Source organism: Corvus moneduloides, chromosome 4 (genome assembly GCF_009650955.1).
Source record: "Corvus moneduloides isolate bCorMon1 chromosome 4, bCorMon1.pri, whole genome shotgun sequence".
NCBI lineage: Eukaryota > Metazoa > Chordata > Aves > Passeriformes > Corvidae > Corvus > Corvus moneduloides.
Genome location: NC_045479.1, coordinates 34,907,030 through 34,931,171, shown reverse-complemented (window position 1 = coordinate 34,931,171; position 24,142 = coordinate 34,907,030). Strand labels below are relative to the sequence as shown.

The 24,142-nt window shown below is 37.4% G+C and overlaps 1 protein-coding gene across 4 annotated transcripts in view; it reads left to right on the top strand.

Annotated features, from left to right (window-relative positions):
- ACSS3 (acyl-CoA synthetase short chain family member 3) overlaps positions 1-24,142 on the top strand; it is a 69,637-nt gene that overhangs the window by 6,703 nt on the left and 38,792 nt on the right. For 2 of the 4 annotated variants that reach the window (XM_032105308.1, XM_032105310.1), the window contains exons 2-8: positions 1,503-1,647; positions 6,692-6,880; positions 11,750-11,884; positions 12,189-12,329; positions 14,664-14,744; positions 14,828-14,923; positions 22,806-22,957. In XM_032105308.1, the coding sequence (XP_031961199.1) occupies positions 1,503-1,647; positions 6,692-6,880; positions 11,750-11,884; positions 12,189-12,329; positions 14,664-14,744; positions 14,828-14,923; positions 22,806-22,957 (939 nt within the window). Of the gene's footprint in view, positions 1-1,502; positions 1,648-6,691; positions 6,881-11,749; positions 11,885-12,188; positions 12,330-12,793; positions 12,859-14,663; positions 14,745-14,827; positions 14,924-22,805; positions 22,958-24,142 lie in introns of those variants that run through there. The other 2 variants (XM_032105309.1, XM_032105311.1) reach the window with 2 other exon arrangements.

The following is a 24,142-nucleotide window of genomic DNA, read 5'->3' as shown; positions in this document are numbered from 1 at the left end:
CTCTCATGCCTGCTCATGTTTTGACCATTTTTAAGTGAATATGCATAGCCCAGTTACTGTGTTCCCTTGCTTATATCATCCTACAGTGATTTGATATAAAAATCTGAGCCTTACACAACTTTTATGACAGTAATACAGAGTTTCTCTGTATTATGTGAAACAATTCCAGGTCCTTTATTGTTCATGTGGTTTTTTCCTTTTAGGGAAAGGGTTTTGTAGTAGAGAATGGTTTGTGAATTTCATGGTCCCCCACTTTCTTCTTATAAATGGCATTGTAAAGGAGTTGCAGTAAGATTGCTGCATCCTAAACATCCTAACTGGTTTTAATTTCATAATTGCCTTTTTTGGACAATAAAAACTGTCCCATGGCATCTGTATGTATGGATACAAGAGTAATATGTAAAATATCCTGATTTAGAGCACTCTTTTACTAAAGAGGAAGAGTGAAGAAGGAAATATTTTTTTTAACTAGTAGTGAGTTACTTTAGGCCATCTGTTATTTCTAGTTGCATTATAACAATATGTTATCACTGTACGGTTGTCCCCATAGAACCTTTTGGAAACTCTCAATTGTGTGTTTTCTGTGTGTTGGTATTTTTGCTGCAGAGGGGTATGTACAGCTAGAAAAACAAACAAAAAGGGCATCATTTAGTGTGAGCTTTAACCTTTAGGTACTGTGTCATCTTCCAGTAAGTAGAGTTGTCTTTGTATCTGGTACCTTCTGTCTTTTTGTACTTCGAAGATTATGCTGATTATTTTCTTTTTCTGTGTAAACTGACAATAAAAGTGAAACCTATGTTTGTGAAATGTTTTTCTTTAATTGGAAGATAAGAATTTTCTGTAAATGTCTAGCTATTGAAGAGGCTATGACTCATATCACTTCACAGAAAATTTTGAGTCACTGATGTAAAACAGTGTTGTCAAATGCATTATAATCATATGATCTTATAACTGTTTAGGTCACTTTCATTTAGCTATAGATGCTTGTATGCTTAGCTGTTATTGCCAAGAGATAAATAAGACTATTTTGAGTCCTGCACCTGTTTCCTTGAAAAGGATATGTGTGCACTGTACAAAGTAGGATAATAACATATTTTTGTAATGTCGAATTATTTTATGTGAATTTATGCTTTTTCTGTGATACCATAGATACAAAAATCAGAGTGATTAATGCAAATTAAGTTAAACCAAGACCAAGTTTAGCAGATTCTTAGCTAAGTTAAATAAGATACAGTACTTTTTCTCTGTTTTCACTAATAGTCGTATTTAGCTTGTTGAGTCAATCATGAGGTTACAGAATAAAAAATGACTTCCTGAAGTGAGTATAATGTTTTAAGAGCTATGTTTTAATTGAATGCTCTCATTCCTTAAAAGAAAAACACAAAATGCTAAAAAAAAAAAAAAAAAAAAAAAAAAGGAAAAAAAAAAAAAAGGAAAAAAAAAAGAAAAAGTTGTCTTGGTTTGGAAGGCTGGCTATTACATACTTAAAACTTCTTTTTTAGGTTTGTAGGTGGAGAGCTGAATATCTGTTACAATGCTGTAGATCGTCATGTTGAGAATGGACAAGGAGACCAAATTGCCATAATTTATGACAGTCCTGTAACAAATACCAAAGAGAAAATAACATATAAGGAACTTCTGGAACAGGTATGTTTCAGAATAACCTTGTTAATGAGAAGGGGCAGTAAATATTGCATAGTACGTAGATACCAGAGAGGTAGAAATTGTCTACCTCACTAATTTACTTCTTTTGCTGTGCTCAGTATTGATTTATTAGCTTTACTACATCTGCCAAATTATACTGCATCCAATAGGTTTTGAACTTCCTCTATTTCGTCTTTTAATTTTACAGTTTAATTTTTTTTGGTTAAATTTTTAACTTGTCTGTATTTGATTTCATTTTCTTTTCCCCTAACAGATCTTATTTAAAAGATTAAGCATAGCATTAGTCAAGTCTCTTGACAGTGGCTGTGATGAGCAAAAATAGAGTTCCATAGAAATGAAATGTGTACCTTGGCTATTGCTGCACATAATTGAGTGTAAGCCCAAATGAAATTTAACTGGGGGAACTCTAAAGAAAGTTGTGTCACCTGCCCCTATGCAGGCTGATCATGGGAGTGCCAGTGGCTTTTCTGTCTGGAAGGTCTGTGGATTTCGACTTCCCTGTTGGCCGAGGCAGCTTGCCCCTGCTGAGGTTGTGAGTATCTGGTTCTGCATCAGCCCACTCAGATTTACTCTGTGCCTCATCATGGGCTGTTGCCACCATGGGTGTTTGCAGCCTGCCCCACTGAAAGGTTCTTGGCTCTCACGGCTGTCAGCTGGAGGTTTGCCCTCATGCTGTTACCCTGTTTTAGCTGGCTTCTTTCTTCCAGTTACATGTAGCAGTTGAACTTGAGTACAAAGAAATGTTGGAGTCAGACTTGGATTCTTCCTTAATTTGTTTCAGTGTGCAAGATGGATTACTTTGAATGCAACACACTCACTGTACTTAAGATATGCATGTAGTGTCTGAAGTAATGTGAACTTATGGTTTAAAATGTGAAATGAGGTTCAGAATACAGTAATTCAGTTTGTGAGGGGTTTATTCCACTGTTGCAAGAAAAGAGAAGTCATACAGCTACAAAGAAATGATAAACCTGTTATGCATTCTACCTTTTAAGGAAAATATAGAAAACATTTACTCCTTACCAGTTTTCTGTTTATTTACCAAGTTCAGAAAACAACTGGAGCTGGAACAGCTAGCTTTGGTCTTTGAAGAAGTCAGAAGACTTTGAAAGGATCCAGCTCCTTATCTAATTTTATTTATACTTATATATAATAAGTACAATTGCAATTTTATACATACAATTTTTGTGTCATTTTCCTTCAAGGCTTATGATATATACACAATATATATGCAAATATATGTGTATATATTTAATCAATGTATATATACATTACGTATAATACTAGTTTTATTTTAATGCAGTAATACAACATTTTAATGTAAATGATCTTAAGTGAACTTGCTTGGTAGAAATTTCCTCTGAAAAGAACTGGAAAATAGCCCTTTTTTCTGCTTTTTAAGCTTGATATTATATTAAGTCTCCTAAGTTTATGTCTCTGTAAGTGTATCAATTGTCTTAGGACATGGCAGATTTGTGCAAAGCGAGAAAATTTTGCTAGTTGACATACACATCCTTTCATCTACATTTCTTCTTAAAGAGCGTTGTCAAACCAAATGGAAGAACTGGTTTAAGTTTTCTGGGGTATGTAGCAGTACTCACTCAGAAGTTTATTATAATCTTTCTGGAGGCTGAGTCCTATCTAAATACTGTATCTGAATTCTCTACAGTTTGTTCTTAATCAAAAGCAAATAAATGTGAAAGGCAATATTTGAGATTAATAGCTTGTCTGTTGGAGCTTTCTGGTCCACTCCTATACAGTAAGTTTAATTTAGTTAATCTGCTAGCTACTGGACTCCTGATAACAAAAGTGACAAAGAGATCTGATGAAAATGGGAGAGACATAGGCTGTTGTATTTTTTTCATGGATCTTGTAGGTGTAGGAGAGTTTAGCTTGCATTGACGGATTCTGTGTTTGTGCATCCCAGTCACTGTTCAACCCAGGAAGGTTTGGAATTCCTCTTTTGAGCATTTTGAATGGGATTTCTCATTTAGTATCTTTTAAGAGGAATTCTTTTGGTATGGACCAAAACTGTTTTTAGTAACTGCTTGGAGTTTACTTCAGAACTGAATTACTTAGAAACCTTAGCTGCTAATACAGCTGTAGTAGTTGTTTGGTTGCTGGGTAAAAGTAAACCATGCTCACTGGGTCCATGCGTTTGATAGAAGTGTAATTTATGCTCTGATCTTCAAAGCTGAAAGCCTACTTGAGTTGCTTATTATATCACTTGGTCTCAAGTGATTTTATAACTGAAGTGTCAAATAAATTATAGTGAGTGAGCAGTCTTAAGCTTGAAGAAAAATGGAGAAATAGCATGTTAGTTTTTGAGTGATAAAGTACACTACACTGTCTTAGTGTAAATCATAAATGACAACGCATTGTAACAAAGTGGAAGATTTCATGACTTTTAACTCTTTAATGAAATGTCAGTACTCACTTTACCCCCCTCTCATTTTTTTTCAGAGTGATTGTGCTTGGATGTTTCAGGGCTACAACGTCAATCTGAAGAGCAATGTAAAACTGCTTTACAATGTTCCTCCGTCTTCCAAATAGTTGCAGATAGAGATAGTGTTTTATTATATAGTCCAAATGTTCCCTGGTTGTCGGAAAGATGAGTGAAAGGGCACAAGGAAAATCATAGATACCCATGTATTGTACTGGATTGTTGTCTTCAGTGACATTACACTCTTTAGGGTGGGGAAGTGTAGTATAGACAAGTGATTACTGGGTTTGCACAGGTGACATGTAGTTCCTGTCTACAGTATGCTGTACACCTGCTCTGCTTTAAATACAATTTAGCTATGATAGACTTAAATAGAAATTACTTAAGTACATGCAGATCTCTTCACTGTCTCCCTCCTACACCCAGGAACCAGTTATATAGCTTGTTTACAGGCAATTGGAGTCTTCTATTACAAAATTACTAATTATGATCATTAAATAATGTTGTTTTGCTTTAGCAAGCAACCATTGCCTTTTTCATAATTATTAATAATTATTTATGAAATAATGATAATGAATAATAATAATACTTGTCCACTGTGTTTAACTATTTATTGCCCACTATCCACACTTACAGTGACTATAAAAGTACTTAGTAAATATTATTTTCATTGCCTCTGGCCTTGTTGTCAACCCTCTGCATGAGAGTCACAAGCAGGAAAGATAACTATTAGCTTTCTTGTGCCTTTGAGAGAAGGTAATGTTAGCTCTGTGTTTGCAGATTTTAATGTTTTTACACTAGGAAATACAGAAAAGTAATTTACCTTTGGAAGTAGAGTTGTTACCTTTATTTATAATTACTTTCACCAATTATACCTAGAAGTTACTGTAAATGCTGGTGGTATGGCAATAAATTCTAGCTTTGTACATGTCCAGGCTTTGGTTTTTGTTGAGTTTTGATAGTATATATCAGTTTTATATTATATTGATAGGTATTAATAAGTCTAGCATTAAAGATATTTTCTCTTGAAAATCAGTAATATTTAAGATAAGAGCTCTGTTCCATACAAACCATATAGATACCTTAGTTTGGTATAGATACCAAGTTTTCAGCTTGGTGTGGTTTGTAAGACTTTGCCTTACAAACATGTTCTTTCTTGTGGCTGAAAATAACAGCAGGTATTTATGCAATGCTTACAGAAAATGGAACTTAAGCAGTATCTGCTGATGCAAGAGTGCCTGCCTGGGGCTTCTGTGTTTCCATTTTTTTAAATCCTCGGGGAGAAGTGTAGAAATGTGCTGTTTGATTGTGGATGAGCTGTGAATTAAATGCAAAGACAGAGCAGATGCTTCTGGAGCTTCTGGATGTTACTGTCTCAGGTTACTGAAAGTCTGAACATATATTTCCACTGAGGAGAGAAACAGTGAGGTGGGAAATGCATATATAAAAGCAATATAGGAGCAGAGGTGCAGGAAATAATGTCATTAGACAGAGAGGTAAAACAGTAGAAAAGAGCAGGCCTTTGGTTTGTACAGTGATCCATGATGCTTTTTCACTTGGGTAGTACATCACCTTAGCTAATTTAGTATTGGTTGTTTTTAGATGTCCTTACTGCATACAAAGCAGTTGATGTCCTCTTCAGTATATGTATCAGGATTCTAGGACTGAATGTAGTTACTCTTTAAAAAGAGAAAACTCAAATTTTTAAATAATATAAACGAAAGCGTTTCTTTCAGAAGGTGCCACATTTCCATGCCACAGCAAGCAGATTGGGACAACTGCACAGTGCTTGTCACAGGCTCCCATACTCACTGTAACCCAACTTACTATGTGCTAAATTGTCCATCCTGGCATACTAATGAAATATTCAATACTACTTTTGTGACAGAATATTGTGTATTGTCAAAGTAATAAATATTTTCTCATGGCGTTCCAGAGGCATTGCTGCTGATCAGTCTGTTGCATTTCTTGAGTTCCAGTCTTTTGCTGCTGTACATAGTCTGTCTTCAGGTTTCTGCATAGCAAAAATGAAAATCTGAAAATGAGAGCAAAAATGAATTTCTAAATCTAGATATTTCTCTGAATTTGTATTTATCTTTGGTTCAGGGTGTAAGGTTCTCAGATTCTGAGAAGTTTATGACACTGTAGTAAAGAAAATACTACTATATTTTGATTTGTGTTTCAAAGTTAGTTAGTTAGGACAGAACTTGTATTATGAAATGCCCTGTTCACATTCATTCTTAAGAGCTAAAATTGAGAAATATAAACAGTTACCTGATTAAAAGAATGAGCGGTTAGAAAATTTTCTAAACATTGCTATTGATTTTTTTTTTTTGGCTGTACTGACTACAATAGTTAGACTCCTTCCATTTTTATTTTACAAAAGAAAAATATGTTAGTTTTTTTGCAAAAAGGAAAATGGCTTAAATTTACTGAACCTCTATTATATTACATCAGCTTTCTTTATCGTACCGGCTTGTCTCTTTAAATGTCGTGCATCTGTTGACTGTGTGAAAGTTGTTTTTTTTATGGGGCAACAGAAGATCTGGAGAAACTTTAAATATGAATGTTTTGTCAGTACAGGTCTCCAAGTTAGCTGATGTCATGATCAAACATGGTGTGAAGAAAGGCGATCGTGTGGTCATCTACATGCCCATGATTCCACAGACAGTGTATTGTATGCTGGCTTGTGCAAGAATAGGAGCCATCCATAGCCTGATTTTTGGTGGATTTGCATCTAAAGAGCTTTCAGTTCGCATTGATCATGCAAAGGTAATAACCTGTTTGGAGCAACAAACACCATTGCATTAGTTACTCCTATCAGTCAATGTCAAAAACCTATTGTTTTGGTTTTTTTCTAGACAGGATAACATTTCTCTTTGTGTGGCACGCGATCTCAATTTGTTTATAATACCTATTGTTGCAATATGAACAAAGTACTACATCTGTGCTGAGGTTGATACTTGCGTAGCAGACACTGAGTGAGGAATTTTGACACCTTCTAGAAAACCAAGAGTTTAACAAACTGTTGTCTGTATAGAGTGTGCTTTCTTCTCATGTTTGTCAGTCTTTTTCTACAAAGCATCACCTTAATCTTGGCTTTTGGTTCAGCATTTTCACCAAGTGTATGAGGAAAATGCTGCCAACCCTAAATGATTTCATTGGTTTAATCTGATGTTTAGACATATTAGGGAGTACATTTTTTCAGCTATGTTGTGATTTAGGAATGGTATTCCCCAATCTATTGTTCTCACAGAAACCCTCCAAACCACGTGTTGCTTGATTCCCCCTTCTCCCTCCTCCTCCCTGTGGTGGGATGGAGAGGAGAATTGCAGACCTAAAAGGTACAGATCAGGTTGAGGTAAGAACAATATGCTAGAAACAGCAATGAAATAAATGAACAGTAGCAGCAACAATACTCAGAGTGTACAAGAGAGGTGAATGATTGACACGTGAGTGGTCATCATGCGGAACCAGCACTACTTCACCACACCCTCTGGAGAGGACCTGTCCCTTTCCCACCCTATGTATGGCTTGAGGTGGGATAGAATGGCCTCTGGGTCCTGGCCATGCCCCTACTGGCTATTACAAAAATTAACCCTGTCCTGGCTGGAACTAGGACAAGCTGTAATTTTACTTAATTTAATTTCTGCATGAAGCACGATAGTTGTGGAAACAGTTGCCTTAAGTAACTGTGCAGATTTCATAATTAATAGAGGTGAATGCTTTAAAGACTTGTGTTCGGCACAAGTTGAGCTTGTTTATAAAGCATTATGAAGTCTGTGTTATTGAAAATGAAAATAGTACTTGACTGATCTTAGTACCTTATAGGCATATTAGTGGCTTGTGTATGCATCAGTTCCAAACCAGCTAACAATGGAATGGCCTATTCTTGTTTTCTACTGGTGAGCAAGGTGAAGTCTTCGTCACCTTGATCAGGCACCTGAATCATTCAGACTTTCTGTGGTAGCCGTCTTACCACTGAATCATGTTGCTTAGACATATAAATCAAAACAGGATTTTGTATAGGGTCCAAGTCTCTAGGATCTGTGGAACTTTCACTTAGATTTCTGTATACAGAAGTGCTTTTCAGATGACTGAAGCTTCAGTTTTATAAATATCTGTAAATAGAAAGTTGAATGCATTCCCCTTCCTCTCCTTGATGCTTTAACAAAGATGTTAATAAAATGGCCAGAATGGTTTATTGGAATGATGAAAAAAGGCTAACTACAGCTCTCTAGTTTTCCCTGTCTTCTCACTTCCCCATTTTTTTAACAAGCTGTAATTAGGGAAAAATAATACAAAAGAAAAAAATTTAAGCTTTAAAAATGGAGGTTGCTACAATGCAAATCATCTAGCATGTTTACTTTTAGAGTGTTTTCCAATTATTAACTAATTAATCCCAATGGTTTTTCCTCAGGGGAAAAAAGGGAGAGAGCACAATAATCATAATCCTTGCTTCATGCATTAAAATGAAAAGAGAGGAAGTTTAACTTTTCTACCCAAGGTCACATAGCAGCTCTTTTGAAGGTTTAGCTATAGAATTATTAGCTGCAGGCCATGGATTAAATCCTAATTTACATTGCCTTTTGGATTCTTTAAAAGGCAGGTCTAAGTGTTATGGATGATTTTTTGGTCCATCTGATATATAATGAAAATGTGAGTAAAGAGGAGAGGCACATCCTCAATCTAAATTTCAAAACATGCCCCAATTTTCAACATGGCAAAGCTTTCATGATAAGTGAATTGCACACTCCTGAGGTTACATGTAAGCACCTGTGATAGTAAAAATACTGAATAAATAAAGCAGTTGTACAATAACCTAACCTTTTTATTAGGCTTTTATGTGAATTGGTTTAGATGCTGCAGTACAAGACCTGATGTAGATAAAATTAATTAGAAAGCATTAAAGATGTGCAGTGGAAAGCTGGCTGTAAGATGCTCTTGTGGAAGAAAGATCAAACTTCACATTCTGTTGGAAAGTCTGAGTGAAAGAAATAAGAAGCACTTTCTAGTGACTGAAAAGGTACACTTGGCCAGCTTACCTTAATTTATCTTGAATTTTAAATAGGTCTGGGAATGCGGCAAAGTCCTGCAGCTGGTAATTTCTACTTGTGTCAGGTGTTGGCAGTTACAGGCATTCTGCAGTGAATTGTGATGAAGTGATACAGAGCATGAGAACAGGATTTTTTGTCATCTTTCCCTTCACCTGAGTCTGGGAATATATAATTTGTAATATCAAAACAATAGGTAGGTTTATAGAATCATAGAACAGTTGGAAAGGACCTTTAAAGGTCATCTAGTCCAACTTCCCTGCAATGAGCAGGGCATCTTCAGTTAGATCAGGATGCTCAGAGCCCTGTCAAACCTGACCTTGAATGTTCCCAGGGGTGGAGCATGTATCATCTCTGTGGGCAACCTGTGCCAGTATTTCACCACCCTCATTGCAAAAAATTTCTTCCTTATATCTAGTTTAAATCTACCCTCTTTTAGTTTAAAACCATTACCTCTTTGTCCTATTGCAGCAGGCATTGCTCATGTCCAGCTTTTCATTCACCAGTATCCCCAAGTCCTTCTTGGCAGGACTACTCTCAAGTCCTTGATTCCCCGGAATGCACTGATTTTTGGGGGGGTTGGCCTGGTACAGGTGCAGGACCTTGCACTTGGCCCTGTTGAACCTCATTAAGTTGTCATGGGCCTACTCCTTGAGCTTGTCCATATCCTTCTGGATGGCATCCTCTCCTTCAGGAGTGTCAGCTGCATCACTCAAGGAGTATTAGAGACTACAGAAAAATTTGTAGGAGGAGTCTTTACAACAGAACAAAAGTGTTGGTTTTGTACTATTGGGCCTTGCTTTATCTCATTTCTACTTCATAATCTTGTTGTTTTTTTCAATAGCTCACTATTTCTGTCATTCCTTCTCCAGCAGACCCTTGAACTCTCCCTGGTTTGTTCTTCAAATGAGTTATATTTCCATCTAATCTTAACATGCAGGACTACATGGAACCACAGAAGAGGTGGGAAATGGATGTATGAAAGCAGTAGGGGAGGAGAGGTGCAGGGGAGATAATGTCATTAGGCAGAGAGGCAAAAGAGTAGAAAAGAGCAGTTAAAGCCAGTAGTGGGCCTTTGATTTGCACAGAGTGATCCATGATGCTTCTTCTCTTGGGTAGTACATCACCTTAGCTAATTTAGTATTGGTTGTTTTTAGATGTCCTTACTGCATACAAAGCAGTCGATGAGCACAGGTGGCATCATATACAAATTACTTTAAAACTAGTGATGACAAGAGTCTTTCATCTTAACACTTGAATAGAGCTGTATCTAGTGGTGACAAGAGTCTTTTATCTTAACACTTGAATAGAGCTGTATGTCTTGTATTTATTACAAGTCTAACTTCAGTTAGAAGTTAAAAGTTAGACTAACTTCAGGGTGGCCTCCCGATAAATTTTCAGTTTAACTGCATTGTATTGTATCATCTTTTATTAAATCAGTGCATTCCAAAACAGAAAATTATGAATGCCGAAATTTTAAAGCTCATTTGAAATCTTTATTTTGAATACACACCAGTTAGGGATTTTTCCTGAATGACAGATTTGGACAGGAAACATTTTATTATTGCACAAGAAAACAATTTAATCTGCTGAATTTAATGCAGCTTTAACTGTGGCATTGGGGTTTATGCCTGCTTAATAAGATTTATGCTAATGCTACAATTAGTAAACTAGCTTGATCAAACTGAGGGGCATATGATAAATAAACTTCTAAAACTTCAAAACAAAGGAGATTGAAGACTCATTCTTTTCCAAATGAAATATGTTCTAACACATACTTTCTTTCGTGCTACCTTTTCTTCCCTGAAGAACTAAAAGTAAAAATACTGATCTTCAGACCTAAGTTGAAATAGCTTGTATGCAGATTTCTTGACTTAGGAAGTCTTATATCAAAACCTGTGGTTAATTTAATGACAAAGATGTGAAGTCCACATTTGGAAATATAAATTAGTCTAAAAAGCCCCAGAGCTATACAAATCTGATTTTAGTTGTTTTGCACCCTCAATCCTTCAACCATCTCTTGAAAGACTCTAGCCTTACTCCCTTCATGTGCCTTATGACTGTAGCTTATTCTCTTCATGTATTTCTAGTTTCCTGCCATCTCTTTTTTGCCTTCTTTTCCCTCCTGTGACATTTATTGCAGGGTGTGAAAAAGCCAGCAAAGTTCTACAGCTAGTATGGAAATATGAAATTGGAAGCATTAGGAAGAAGGCAAAACAGTACAGCTAACTGTTGACATCACTGCACCACTCTTCCTTAGTGGAGGAGCTAAGATGGACAGGAGTTTTTCTCTCTGTGTTTATTAATATTTGTGCAACTGATAAGAAGTTAATATTGTTGATTTCTTACCCAAATTTGTTTGAAAATAGTGAAGTGTCAGAAGTTATTAATGTTCTTCCGAACAAAAAGCAAGTGCATGGACAGTGAGATCACACAATCTTGATTTACTGTAGAAAACTGATCTAAACCCGTTTCTAATTATGTAAAGATAAATTTTATATATTGAATTTAATGGAAGATGTTATTAGGTTACATATCTAAAATATATTGCAAATGTACATATTAACTATCTAACTTCTTTTTTTAGCCCAAACTTATTGTAACAGCAAGTTTTGGAGTAGAACCAAAAAGGAAAGTGGAATACGTATCTCTCCTGGAAGGAGCACTGGCAAGGGTACAGAGCAAACCTGATAAAGTTCTCATTTACCGCCGACCTAATTTGGTGGGTGCACAGTTGTAGTGCCTTTATGTTAACTTTCAGATAGATGCTTGTGTAATGCATGTGCCTTTACTTTTTTGCAAGTAAAATTTTACTGTACTTATTGTAGTTTGTTTTTTAATTTTAAAATTATATTTTATATATTATATTAATAAGATTTAAATACTAAATAGAACTAAAGCAGTATGAATGTACAGAAAATTGAATAGTACTATATAAAAAATTTGAATAGTACATGTTTTTTGATTGAATTCCACTTATTCCATCTGGTTTTCTTTTGACAATTTTCTTATTTTTCAATGGGCAGGGCCATGTTCCTCTTACCAAAGGTCGTGATCTTGACTGGGAAGAAGAGCTTGCAAAAGCACAGTGTTCAAAATGTGTCTCAGTTCCCTCAGACCATCCACTTTATATTCTGTATACATCTGGTACAACAGGTTTGCCCAAGGTAGAGGACTATCAGTCGTCTAAGTGCCTGCGACCCCTTGAAAATTCCCCTTGAATTTGCAGTTCCCCTTGAAAAAATATTTAATTGAAAAGGTTGAAAATGTTTGCCAGAGCACAGTGCTATAAAATGATAAGCACTGCTAGAAATGGTTTAATCTCATTTATTCACAGTTCACTATTGTAAAGGCAGTGTCTAGGAATAAATCATGTTTGCTTATTTAAATAGTAGTAATATAAAAATAAGATGTGTTTGCTTCAAATGTTTGTACAAAATAAACTTTTGAGGAAAGCAGAATGTCTTTTATTCCGTACTATCTTCTGTGTTTTAACTTTCTTAGGTAAGCGTAGTATAGTCACTTAATGACAAGATCAGTTAATACATCACTTGTGTGGTAGCATTTATTGCTGACTAATCTTGTTCATTATTTACATATTAGCTAATTTTCTTGTAGATAAGACATGGTGAATGACATTACAGATTAAATGGAATAATGCATGTTCTGAAGGCTTGTGTTACTGCGCAATTCTGAGTACGTAATACCCTAAAAACAGAAGTTTAGATTAAGTGAAAATTAACAAAGGGTATTCTTTGAAAATGTTTGCTTTGGAATGTAAATTAGTTTTAACAATCTATTTTTAAAGGATTTCATTTTGACAGTGAACTCTCTGAGTGTTTGCTTGGTACTTGCAATGCACTTTTACAGTGTGGAAGACGAGCTGAATACAATTTTCTGGCGAGAGTCTTACCACCACTGTTTCAGACAGTATCACACAACCTGAAGAGAGCAGTTTAACTACTAAAAAATTATGTAATGGTGTTGCCTGTGAAGTTCAGAATCTCTTAGGATGTAAGGGAAAACAAACATCAGTTTTTCTGAGAAAAATGTCTTCTGTTTTTACCTTCAGTGTGGGCCTTTGAAAGCAACATGTATATCCTAAATTTGGATATGTATGTTATATTGTCAAAAAGCCCAAGATGAGATCCTTTGTTACAATAGGTATTTTCCTCGACTGAGTATCAATAGAATATCTCAGAGGTAATAGTTCTCAGAAGTTTACTTCACTGTGTTGTCTCTGCAGAGAAAAATACAGATACCTTTAATTAACCACCCTTATGAGAGAGATTTTCAACTAGCAGTAAGCTACAATAAGTAACTCTCAGTGAATAACTTTTTTATTCATTTAAGGAACTTAATTTAAATGGTCATGCAAGTAAAACTACTTGGTTATGACCTTCATAAAAAACTTTTGTTGATCTCAGAGCAAAGGCGAAGTTAGAAGCTGAGTGGACCAAAGGCAATCTGCTGCCTGGAATTGGTGAAGTGTTCGTAAACCATTCTCTGCCTTAGCAATCCCCATTTTAATGAGTTAATTTATCTCTGTGGTCTCTCATTTTGTGGATAAGACTTGAAAGTGTCTGTTTCATTCTATTAAGTACATCAGAGAATGTACCATGCGTGGCACAGAAAGACAGCTGCATTGTAATGTCTGTGCAGTGCATATTTGTTTGGTCCAGTGGATTTAATCTGAATTTTAGTTTAGAACACCAGGACATAGTTTACTTAATTCTTTCTTTGGTAATAGTGTACTAAAAGGTGATGAAATGTATATTGACCATACTAATACTGCAAAATATTTCCAAAATTTTAATAATGTTCTAGAGCTGGTTTTTGGTTTACCAAGGTGCATGCTATTGATAATCTCTCATTCTAATTTTTAAATCCCTCTTTTAGCTGAAGACTGGGATGGTGTTCATTTAGCATTCATATGTGCACTTCAGACTAGATAGTAAACTTTCAAAAATATATATAGGTTTAAGCCAATTTTCTGGCATCTTTAAAAAGAGTCAGGGCAGAAAGACAGATACATTTCATGGAGTAATCCACCCCAGTTGTTTTAGGGATTGTTTACTTTGCAGGTGCTTCTCTTTTCCAGAGATGATACAGAGAGAGTAGGCAATGAATTAAAAATAGGCCTAGCATTTGGATGGTACAGTTTAAGTGAGGTAAATACTTAATATCTTATTTTTTGTGAACATATATTGACTAAATATTTTTATATCCAACTTTCGTGAGAGAATTTTAGCTTTGTTAGTTATCTTCTGAATGTTTGTTTCATTGTATGTTTGGTTTTTTGTTTTCCAAAAATACTTATTTAGTGGAAGTGTTAGTATATTCTTATTGGAATAGATCCTTTTCTTAAGTGAGAAGTATTGGAGTTAGACAACTTTAATTCTATTGCTGCTAAAACCTTAACATTTGATTGAAGACAGCAATATAATTGTATCCTTCAAATCTTAATCTTAAGTACTTAATACTCAAATTTTCTCATTTAGGGTGTTGTGAGACCAACAGGTGGCTATGCAGTTATGCTAAACTGGACCATGTCAGCTGTATATGGCCTCAAACCTGGTGAGGTAATTCTATTGAAATGTCATGTAAGCATTTTTGAATGCCTCTTATAACTCCTAACTGTAATTTTGTTTATATTTAATTTTAGGTGTGGTGGGCAGCTTCTGATTTAGGCTGGGTCGTTGGCCATTCCTACATTTGCTATGGACCTCTCCTTCATGGTAATACTACAGTTTTGTATGAGGTATGATCTAGTCTAAAAAACCCCCCTTGGAAATGGCACCATCTCTTCCAACTGATGATCTAGATGATCCTGTTTATGCCTGTCTATTCTTCATGCCACAGATGTTTAAATTGTGTGTGTATCTTCAGTGTTTATACTCTCCTACCTATTACAGTAATTTTTAAGGAAAACTTACTTCACTGTTCTTCAAGCTTGTCTACATTTGTGTGAAGGGCGATGGTCAGTGGCGTAAGGAACTCTGGAACAACAGAACTAGAAATAGCAGATGGTGGAGTGTACCTGTGTTATTGATTAGACTACCTTTATTTTGGAATTAGGAGAGGGTGTTGTGTTTTGCATGTCTTGTGATGAAAAATACTTCCTGGATCTGAGTTGGATGCAACTGAGAGCTGTATGGTTGGAACCAGAACTTCTAAGGAGACTTGTCTCTTCTTTCCTCTCTACCACTCAAGGAAACTGAACCCAAGACTCAGATGACATTTGGGGTTTATTCCTTTCCTTCAGGGGATGAAACCTAGTGGGGTGGCGAGGAGACTAGACCAATTAGTGGCCTGCGGCATCCTGACTTTGCTGCTCAAAAAAGTAATCATGCTGCATTACATTGTTATTTTTTTCAGAATTTATTGTTGATTTTCTCTCTAATCATGAGGCAGGAACATAAATTATTTTAAATTTTTTCTCTTTCCTACTGCTGTATTTTCCAATAGTAAGAACCACTGCATTGGTGTTCCAGAATACTGAGCAAGGGGCAACCTGGACCTTGACAGCAAGCGCTCTGAAAGGCCCAAAAGCTTGTTTAGCACCGTCACACCACCCTGTTAATAGAGTCAAGCCTGCTGCAACATGTGAGAGGGCTGACAAGCAGAACTGCATTAATTTCAATTAGAAGACCACCATGTTCTTGATGAGATGGCAAAACCATTCTTGAGATGTGGCATGGTGTGTGTGCCCATACCACAGACATCATGAACAGATCTTCAGGGGAGGGGAGAGCACTCCACCAAGCCCACTGATCGTGAGGACCTCAACACCCTTAGTTCCAGGACCCACAGTCTGTGAGATAAGTCCAGGAAAAACTGTGCTGTAATACTATATTTATGTGTATGTGGATGCCCCATTCGTGGAAGTGTTTAAGGCTGGGTCGGATGGAGCTCTGAGCAACCTGGTCTAGTGAAAGTTGTCCCTGCCCACAGCAGGAAGGTTAGAGCTAGATGAAATTTTAAGGCCCCTTCCAACCCAGGCCATGCTATGATTCTATATTTCTATGAAATGTGCTTGCAACCCCTGTGAGAGGACCCTGTGAGACAACATGCAGGAACATCCCCTCTCTGCTTCAGCAGGTCCAGATGCCCACGCAGGTGTGCATACTCCTTTCCTGTACGTGTATTGAGTGAGGGACTGTGTTTAGGAGGTTTCTGGTGGAATTAGGGCACTCATTGCATAGCTGTGGAAAGGCAGCATGAGTCTCTGGATTGCCTGTGAGAGCTGCTCTGCCTTGGGAAACACTTTTCCAGGGGCTGTGAGGGAAGTTTTGTGGATCAACAAGCTCCATCAGAGACCACCTGCCCCATCCCAGCTCTGCCTGTGTACCAGGCCTGTTCCTGGCCACTGCAGAATCCATGGATGTGGCATACCTTGATAACAGCTCTCCTCAGCTTCTGCACAAAAGCCCAGTCACTATCTCAAATGCAGTGTATTAGGGAGCTACCCAGTGGTGTAGTGGTACTGCTACCTCTAGCCATGCATTGGATCTTGTCCCTGCCCTGCGGTCAACTCCTTGAGTAACAAATACCATTTAGGGTGATATCATTTCTTTGAAATGCAGTGCATAAGGTAGTGATTGTTGGCAATATATTATCTCTTTCTCTACCCCAAGTCACACTTAGGAAAGGTCATAAAGGGAAGGGCATAGCAGGCTGGAGTCTGGTATAGTTGAATTAGCCATGTTTTTGGATGGAATTACTTAGGGGAATGTGTGAAGCACGCAAGTGTGAAAGAGGAAAAACTGAGGACAGAGAGAAGTATTGGGGATCAGTTCTTTTTTAATAATTGCATAACATTTGCCACATTGCAAGGTATTGATGTCCAGTGGTATTCCTCCCATCCCACTCCGTGCACTCCTCAGTGCACAGTGGGCTGATGACTGCAGTGAAGGAGCAGGAAAAATCCTTGCACAAGTGTATTCATGGATGCCCCACTTATAACAAAGATATAAATTACTTTCACTAGAAAAAATAGAAACAAAATAATAATAAATATAGAAAGAAATAGTTTTCAATCCTTTTAGTTTTATTCTATTGCAAAAGAATTCAGTTTTCTAGTTTGTCTGGAAAAACCCCAGTGATATCCCACTAAATTCCTAGAATTTTAAGGCTGGGAACCACGGTTGACTTCCTGGATCTTCTGAATAAGAAAGAGCAAAAACTTCACCCAGTAGCAGAAATGCACATTTACAGACTCAAATATTGTATTAGCTTGAGTATTAAATTACTATAGTCTAATTAATGTTTAAGCACCTAATAGATGTTAATTAGATTCTTCATTCTAAGGGGATTAACTCAGCACTGCTACAATAGTTAAGCAGAAGAGGAAAGCAGTGTAAGAAAATTGGCAAGTGCTTGCAGATAATAAAAAGACTTCGGAAGTTTTATAGTGACTGCTTTGGAACACTGATGATGTGCTAGGCCACATTAAAATTGTTGCATGAATTGTCAGAAGATAATCACTGCAATGAAGAGTTTTTCATTCTAGCAGGTGTAGAGTAAGCCAAGAAGGAATAGAAAGTGAAGTAAGGAGTCCTTCAGCATTTTCTCTTGCATAGTCGTCTTACAGTGATGTTTTATCTCTGTGAATGCATGGGGATCAACATGATTATTGTAATTGTAAAGGTACCTCTGAGTTTAAACTGTTGGTTTTGGAAAATAAAATGTATTCTGGGTTAGGGAGTATCAGTGTGCTGTTTAGCCATGGGGGGAGAAAGAACACCACATTCCTTTTGCCTGTGGACAACTACTATTGAAAGTAAACTGTGCTGGATTCATACCCTCACTACTTCAAGTGTTTTGTTTATTTTTAAATTACTTAGGTGGCAACTTGTCATTTTAACAGTAACTATGGGAACTATGCTTTCACTTTTCTCTTGCTGTTACGCTGTTGTCAGAAATGTGAAATGGTGATGAATTCTTTTGAATACAAAAGCAAGTCTATTTTTTGTTTTGGCTTGTTTGTTTTCAGTAATCCGTCCTGTGTTGTTTTTCTCCAAGACATGACAAACTTCATGAACAAATAAGCTACCTGAAGTCTCACAGTCCACTCTGGGTTGCTCTTGCTAATAGGGTTTCAAGCTGTATGCAACAGGGCAATATAAAGAGAAAGTTTAGTTACTACTTGTGGTCCTGTGATGTCAGGAAAAAGGCAGCATTGTAGTTCCAGTGTCTGGCACTTGGAACTGGAGCAAGGGTAAGGAAGAGGATACCCACACTTGTCAAGAACCAGGCATTACAGACTTCATTTGAGTGGTCTAGGTCAGAGAAGGAGCTGCTGTCCTACACACAGCAGTAGCAAGACATCTGTGAGTGCCTGGAGTCTCTCACAAGGCTCTCTGGAGTCTGTAGTTGCAGCAAATTTGCAGGATACATAAGAGCAACAGGTTTGAAGTTACTCTCCTTTGGCATGGTTCTTGAAGACATCCAGCCTTTCTTGCTGTTTCTGTAAGCCAGTATCATCAGTTTACGAAGCAAACACTGTCTCTGAAGTCTGGCAGTTTTGTAATCATTCTGCCATCACCCATACTGGTTGTGGATGAATGCAGGAGGACGTCATCTTAAGTCTTCAGTGGAGCTTTGGCAACAGGGTCACCATCAGAAAGATGAATGACACTGTAACCATATTATTTTGAATCCTGATATGTCAGGATTTTGGGTGTGCTTTGGCATCAGCAGGTTTTAGTGGCAATGAGTTCCATGCACAATATTTCCTATATAGAGAGAATTTCCTCATAATTTTGGATTTAGCATTAATTGAAGATCCCCTTGTTGTTAGGGGTCAGACAGAAAGGGAATTGATGCACTGTTGCTCCTGCATTGTTGGACATTTTATTATAGTTCTTCCTCTGTGTCTCTTTCCTCAAGTAATCTATCCTGGTAGTTTCTCACTTTCTCTGTACAAGAACTTTCCTATCCCCTTGATAATTCTTGCTGTCTGTGAATCTTTTTTGATAATCATGTATGAAATCATAAATCATCAGCACATTTTGCCTCAGGATGTCTGCTCAGCTGTTCAACATCTCAGAAATTGCATGCTAAATCTAAGTGCTTCCAGAAAGATGTTCCTGTCTGTTTGTCTGTCTCAGAGTCTCTTGGTAGGTTATTAAAAGAAAGTCTTTTCTGTGGGAATCATTCTGGCTGATACAAGAAGTCTGTTCTTTCTTTTCTCTTTTAAATTAGGTGAGACAGATCACTCTCCAACTGCCCTGTTCGTGTTTACTGTGCTCTCATTTCCTGTCAACCATAGATATTATTGCTGGTAACTTTTAAGAATCATTTTTCATCTCCAGTATTGATGCAAATACTGAATAGCAACAGGTCTCGAACTGATCTGTGCAGAAATCCAGTGGAAGCATCTCATTTTCTCATAGTCCCCATTGATTCAGCGTATTCTGTCTCAGTCTGTCAGACTCAGTCCGTCAGCATATTCTGCATCCAATTACCCTGGGGTATGCTGTTTATATTGCTGACTTCTAAAAATAAAAATTGCATGTGGTAATAAGCCTCTCACAGAATATTGTAGTACTTCTTAAAATTTTTGTATAATACATGACTACTCTGGCAATTCTATTTGTAGGTTTTGGGCTCTGAAATTAATTTGCACTGTCTCAGATGTGGTTTGCTTATGTGTTACAATCTGATTATTAGAGAGATTAATTAAGATGCAGACAAGACCATATGCCAAAGTCAATAGTATGGATTTTATTTATCAGTAAATGGGAGGTAGAGAGATAAAGAGAAGAAAGAGAAGAGGAGGGGGCAGAGAAAGGGAGACAGTTTAAGTGGAAAGTTAGTCACCACCTCTGTGGATCCAGTGGTGTCCTGTTGGTCTTCTGGTCTTCTCTGTGGTGGGGATCCCACGAAACATAGAGTTCAATGGGTATTAATGTATGTTAAGGTGTACACGGGAATGCCCAAGCACCTGCCCTGTGAGGGAGTTTTTCAATGTCTTACGCAGCAGAATCTGGATCTGTTGCAAGACTTTGAATCACATGCAGTCCTCTGGTAGAAGGCCTAAGGAATGAGGGGGTCTTTGATGGTTTATGGCCCCTTCTAAGACATGATCGCTGCCTCTCACGTGATTGTCCCATAGTGGTGGATGTTCACTCCTGTCTTTTGTGGACCAGAGGTTTTGCCATCACACCACCAAAAACTCACCGCCTCCCTCTTGGATACATTCTTCTTTCCCAGCCCTGTTTACTTCTCCATAGATCTGAGATAATTGGACAGTAGTGCCACCTTTATCTTATCTCAAGTTCCCTACAGGTGGCTCAACTCACAGTCCAAATTCCCATCAGGAAGCATATTTGGAGGGATGGACTTTGGTAGTTGCAGATGAGCAGTTGCTTCTTTGCACACTTTGCTACAGTGGGCAAAGTCCTTCAGTGATCTTAAAAATGTTTGAGTCATTAACCATTTCAGTCTCACACATTATGTCAATTTTTTTTTTTTTTTTTTAATGCATTTGCTAAACTCCAAACAGCTTCCAAGACACTTTGGAAGTTTTTCTGCAGAATCAGTAAGAATAATTTATAGGTGTGCCAGATTTTTTTTTCCCTAAATGAATGTCTTATTCAACTGTCAGGTGAATTTTCTCTTCTTTCTAGTGTTTGTGTTTTATTTGGTTTTCTCCTATATCTGAGACTGGTAACTCCTACCCAAAACTTCCTTAGCTTACCTGTGACATAAATATCCACCTGTCAGAGTCCTGCATGCTTACCCATGCACTCCTGAAGGTTTAACAGTTTGTGTGGAAGATAGGCTCAGGCTTGCTGGAAGTTTGAGGCACAGGCGTGTCTGTGCCCCAGTTCAGGCAGAGATCAGGTGTGAAGTGGGACCTGGGAGGGAGTGGGTGTGCTCAGGCCCAGACATAGCCTTATGGGCTCTGGATATTTACTTTTGGTTAAAAGTAACAGCCTACTTTATTACTGGCAGACTAACCAATGTCAGCTGGCTCCACAGCTAGGTGTTTTGGTGTCCAAGATGATTGACACTTACTCAGTTACATAATTACTGCAAAGCTTGTGGCAATTTGGCATTTTTCAGAGTCTGAGGCTATTTGTTTTAGCATTAGTGCTGTGGGCTTGAACTCTTAACCAGGTGCCTACAGATCTGCAGGTATAGTGAATATTACAGCGAGAGGATGTCGACTTGAACAAACAGGTTCTTGAACAAATACTGATGAACGTATGAAAGTTGTGATGAAGAAGTCTGCTAGGGTGATGCTTCAAGACAGTCTGGCAAAAGATTTTTCTTTGGGTACTCTGTGTTGTCTGACAGGAAAAAGGACGTAACTCACTTTTTCGGCAAGCATCATTTTGCATTTCTTTTTGGTACTTAAAGATAGGCTAATTGCAAAAAGAGGAGTTTTGATGTTGATTATACTACTCTCTGCTGCCTGGGCTGGGAACTGGTTTTTTTCATTTATTTTCTCTCCATTTGTTTCTCACTGCCTGCTTCATCCTTTTAACAAAAAAGGCTTTTCAATTGTGCATTCTATTTTGTCTTGTTTTTTAAAATCTTTTATGGTGATCCTCTTTTTAAGAGCACATCTCGCCAGCAGCAGTAACAGGGCTGCAAAACCGCTAGTATGTATCCAGCTTTGGCTGTCCTGTGTCCTTCAAATCTGATGGTTCATTGGTGCTCTTGTCACTGTTCAGGCCCAGCTGGATGAAGTAGGAAAAGTGTGCATCTCTCGATTTGTGTGTTCTGTCAAAGTTCATCTTCTAAGTGCGGCCTTCTAGTGAAAAGGTTATGGTGATGCCTGTAGAGCTAAAACTCGTTCTGCATTAACATCACCTTTCGATTTCAGATTATGTATGGAGCAGTTCATGTACTGTGCTAATTACACATACAGTAAGATTGTGACTAGATGATTCTGTGCTGACTGCTTTTCATATTTTCAACGCCACAGAAAAGTATTCTTGATTATTTTTTATTAGGATTGCTTACCATTGAACAATTTGTCATAAATGATTACTTGTGTTTACAATTCTCTTGACTATGCCCCTTAGCTCAAGAAAAACCCAACCCCAAACCAGACCACAGTCTGGTAGCACACTAAAACAGAATATGGGCCCTTCAGGATCTCTCCAGGCTTCACATGGGGTAGCATGAATGATCGAAAAAGCCGGTTGTAAGCAGCTAAGTGGGAATTTTTCCAGAACTGAGAAAAATTTCTAGGTAAGAAAAAGCTGCCTGTGCATGGGAATATAGCTGCAGTGCCACTGTGTTCAGAGGCTCCTTGTTCAGAGGGAGTGTGGGTGTTTTCCAGACTGCTTCTCAGGGTGGGTATAGACACGACTCCCTCTGCTGCCAGTGCAATAATGTATCTTTGTGCCTGTCTTTTCATTTGCATATCCATTTGTCTTAATTTTCTAAGTAGCAACTAGTATGTGCTGTGTTCATGTAAGGAATGGTTCCCAAAGCTTGTGATTTTATTTCTACAAGTGAATACACTCATGGTATTATTATTTTTAACAAAGCCTCTTTTGAAGTCTTACGTGAAATTACTTCTGTTGCTGTGCTACCACTACTGTTATATGTTCAAGCCTTGAACTGTCAAGGAATTATGAGGTATTTTTATCCTGTGACATTTTAAATTATTCTCTCCATAGGGGAAGCCTGTGGGAACGCCAGATGCTGGTGCCTATTTCCGCGTGCTAGGAGAGCATGAAGTAGCTGCCTTTTTTACTTCACCAACTGCAATTAGAGCAATCCGTCAGCAGGACCCTGGGGCAGCCTTGGGAAAGCAGTACTCTCTAAAAAGGTGAAGTAAGGATACACTGGAAGCAGTTTTTTCCAGAAACAGGCTGCATGAACTAAGAATAACTGAATATCTGTGGTTTTGCCCCTCTCTGTAGCGTGCTGTTTTAATCTATTATTGAAAATTTAGGTGTACACATATTTGCTTGTAAATGTATATTAATAGTTTGGAGGAGATGAAAGCTGTTAAAAAGTCTGTGACTCTAATGTTAAGAGCTTTTACTGAGCTATGATTACTCTTCCATCTTTTACTTTACTCTCCTGTGCTTATACTCTGTAATACAGTCTTGGATTATGTCATCCCATACTGTTTTCCCTTATGACCTCTCATTTTGTTGAGTGCACAGAATCTTCAGTGTTTCTTCAGTCAGCAGCTAGTCAGTGTTATGGTTGCTCCCCCAAAACTTTGTTATTGTCGATGATTACGTATCCAAAGAGCTATTTGCTATCTTGTACTGGTTTTAAGGTGTTTATCACTATACTATCAGCATGCTTCAAAGTGTTGACTTAGTTCATCCTCACAAATCCCCTGTGAGATGAGAGAGTGGTATTATCTGTATTTTGCAGATGGGAAGCTGAGGCACAGAGAGATTAAGGTCAAAGTCTTCTGTTAGTTTTAAATATCTTGTCTGAGCCACTGAACTACCACTGTTTCAGAGTTCATAGCATTATATGGTTAAAATGTGTTATTAGCATTAGATTAATAAAATGCTTCTCACAGTAACTTGGATCTCTGAGTGTTTAATACTTCTACAGACCAAGTTTCTATATCTTATGGTAAACATTCTAAAAATGAAAAATACATGGGTTTGGATCACATCTAATCTTGAAGTTGAATAATTGCTCAGTATTAAACAAGGACTGTGTCAGGCTGTATAGGCAGTATTCAGTCCCAAGAACATCTATTATCACCCTTGTTCAAAGAGAAGGGGAAGATGCAAAGCAGTGTAGCTTCATTAGTCCTCCACATTTTTAATTGCTCAGGAAAGTTTATTATTAGTAAGCTGGATTTATTCCTGAGGTATTCATTACAAGTTTATCATTACTTTCTTCCATCTGTTTTGACTGCTATCATCAATCTTTACTCCTCCTTGAAATAAGGAGCAAGCTCATTTGAGACACTAATGCACTGTTGTCCTATGATGCTTATTGACAAGAAAGTGATTCAGATGCTAGAAAATTTAATTAC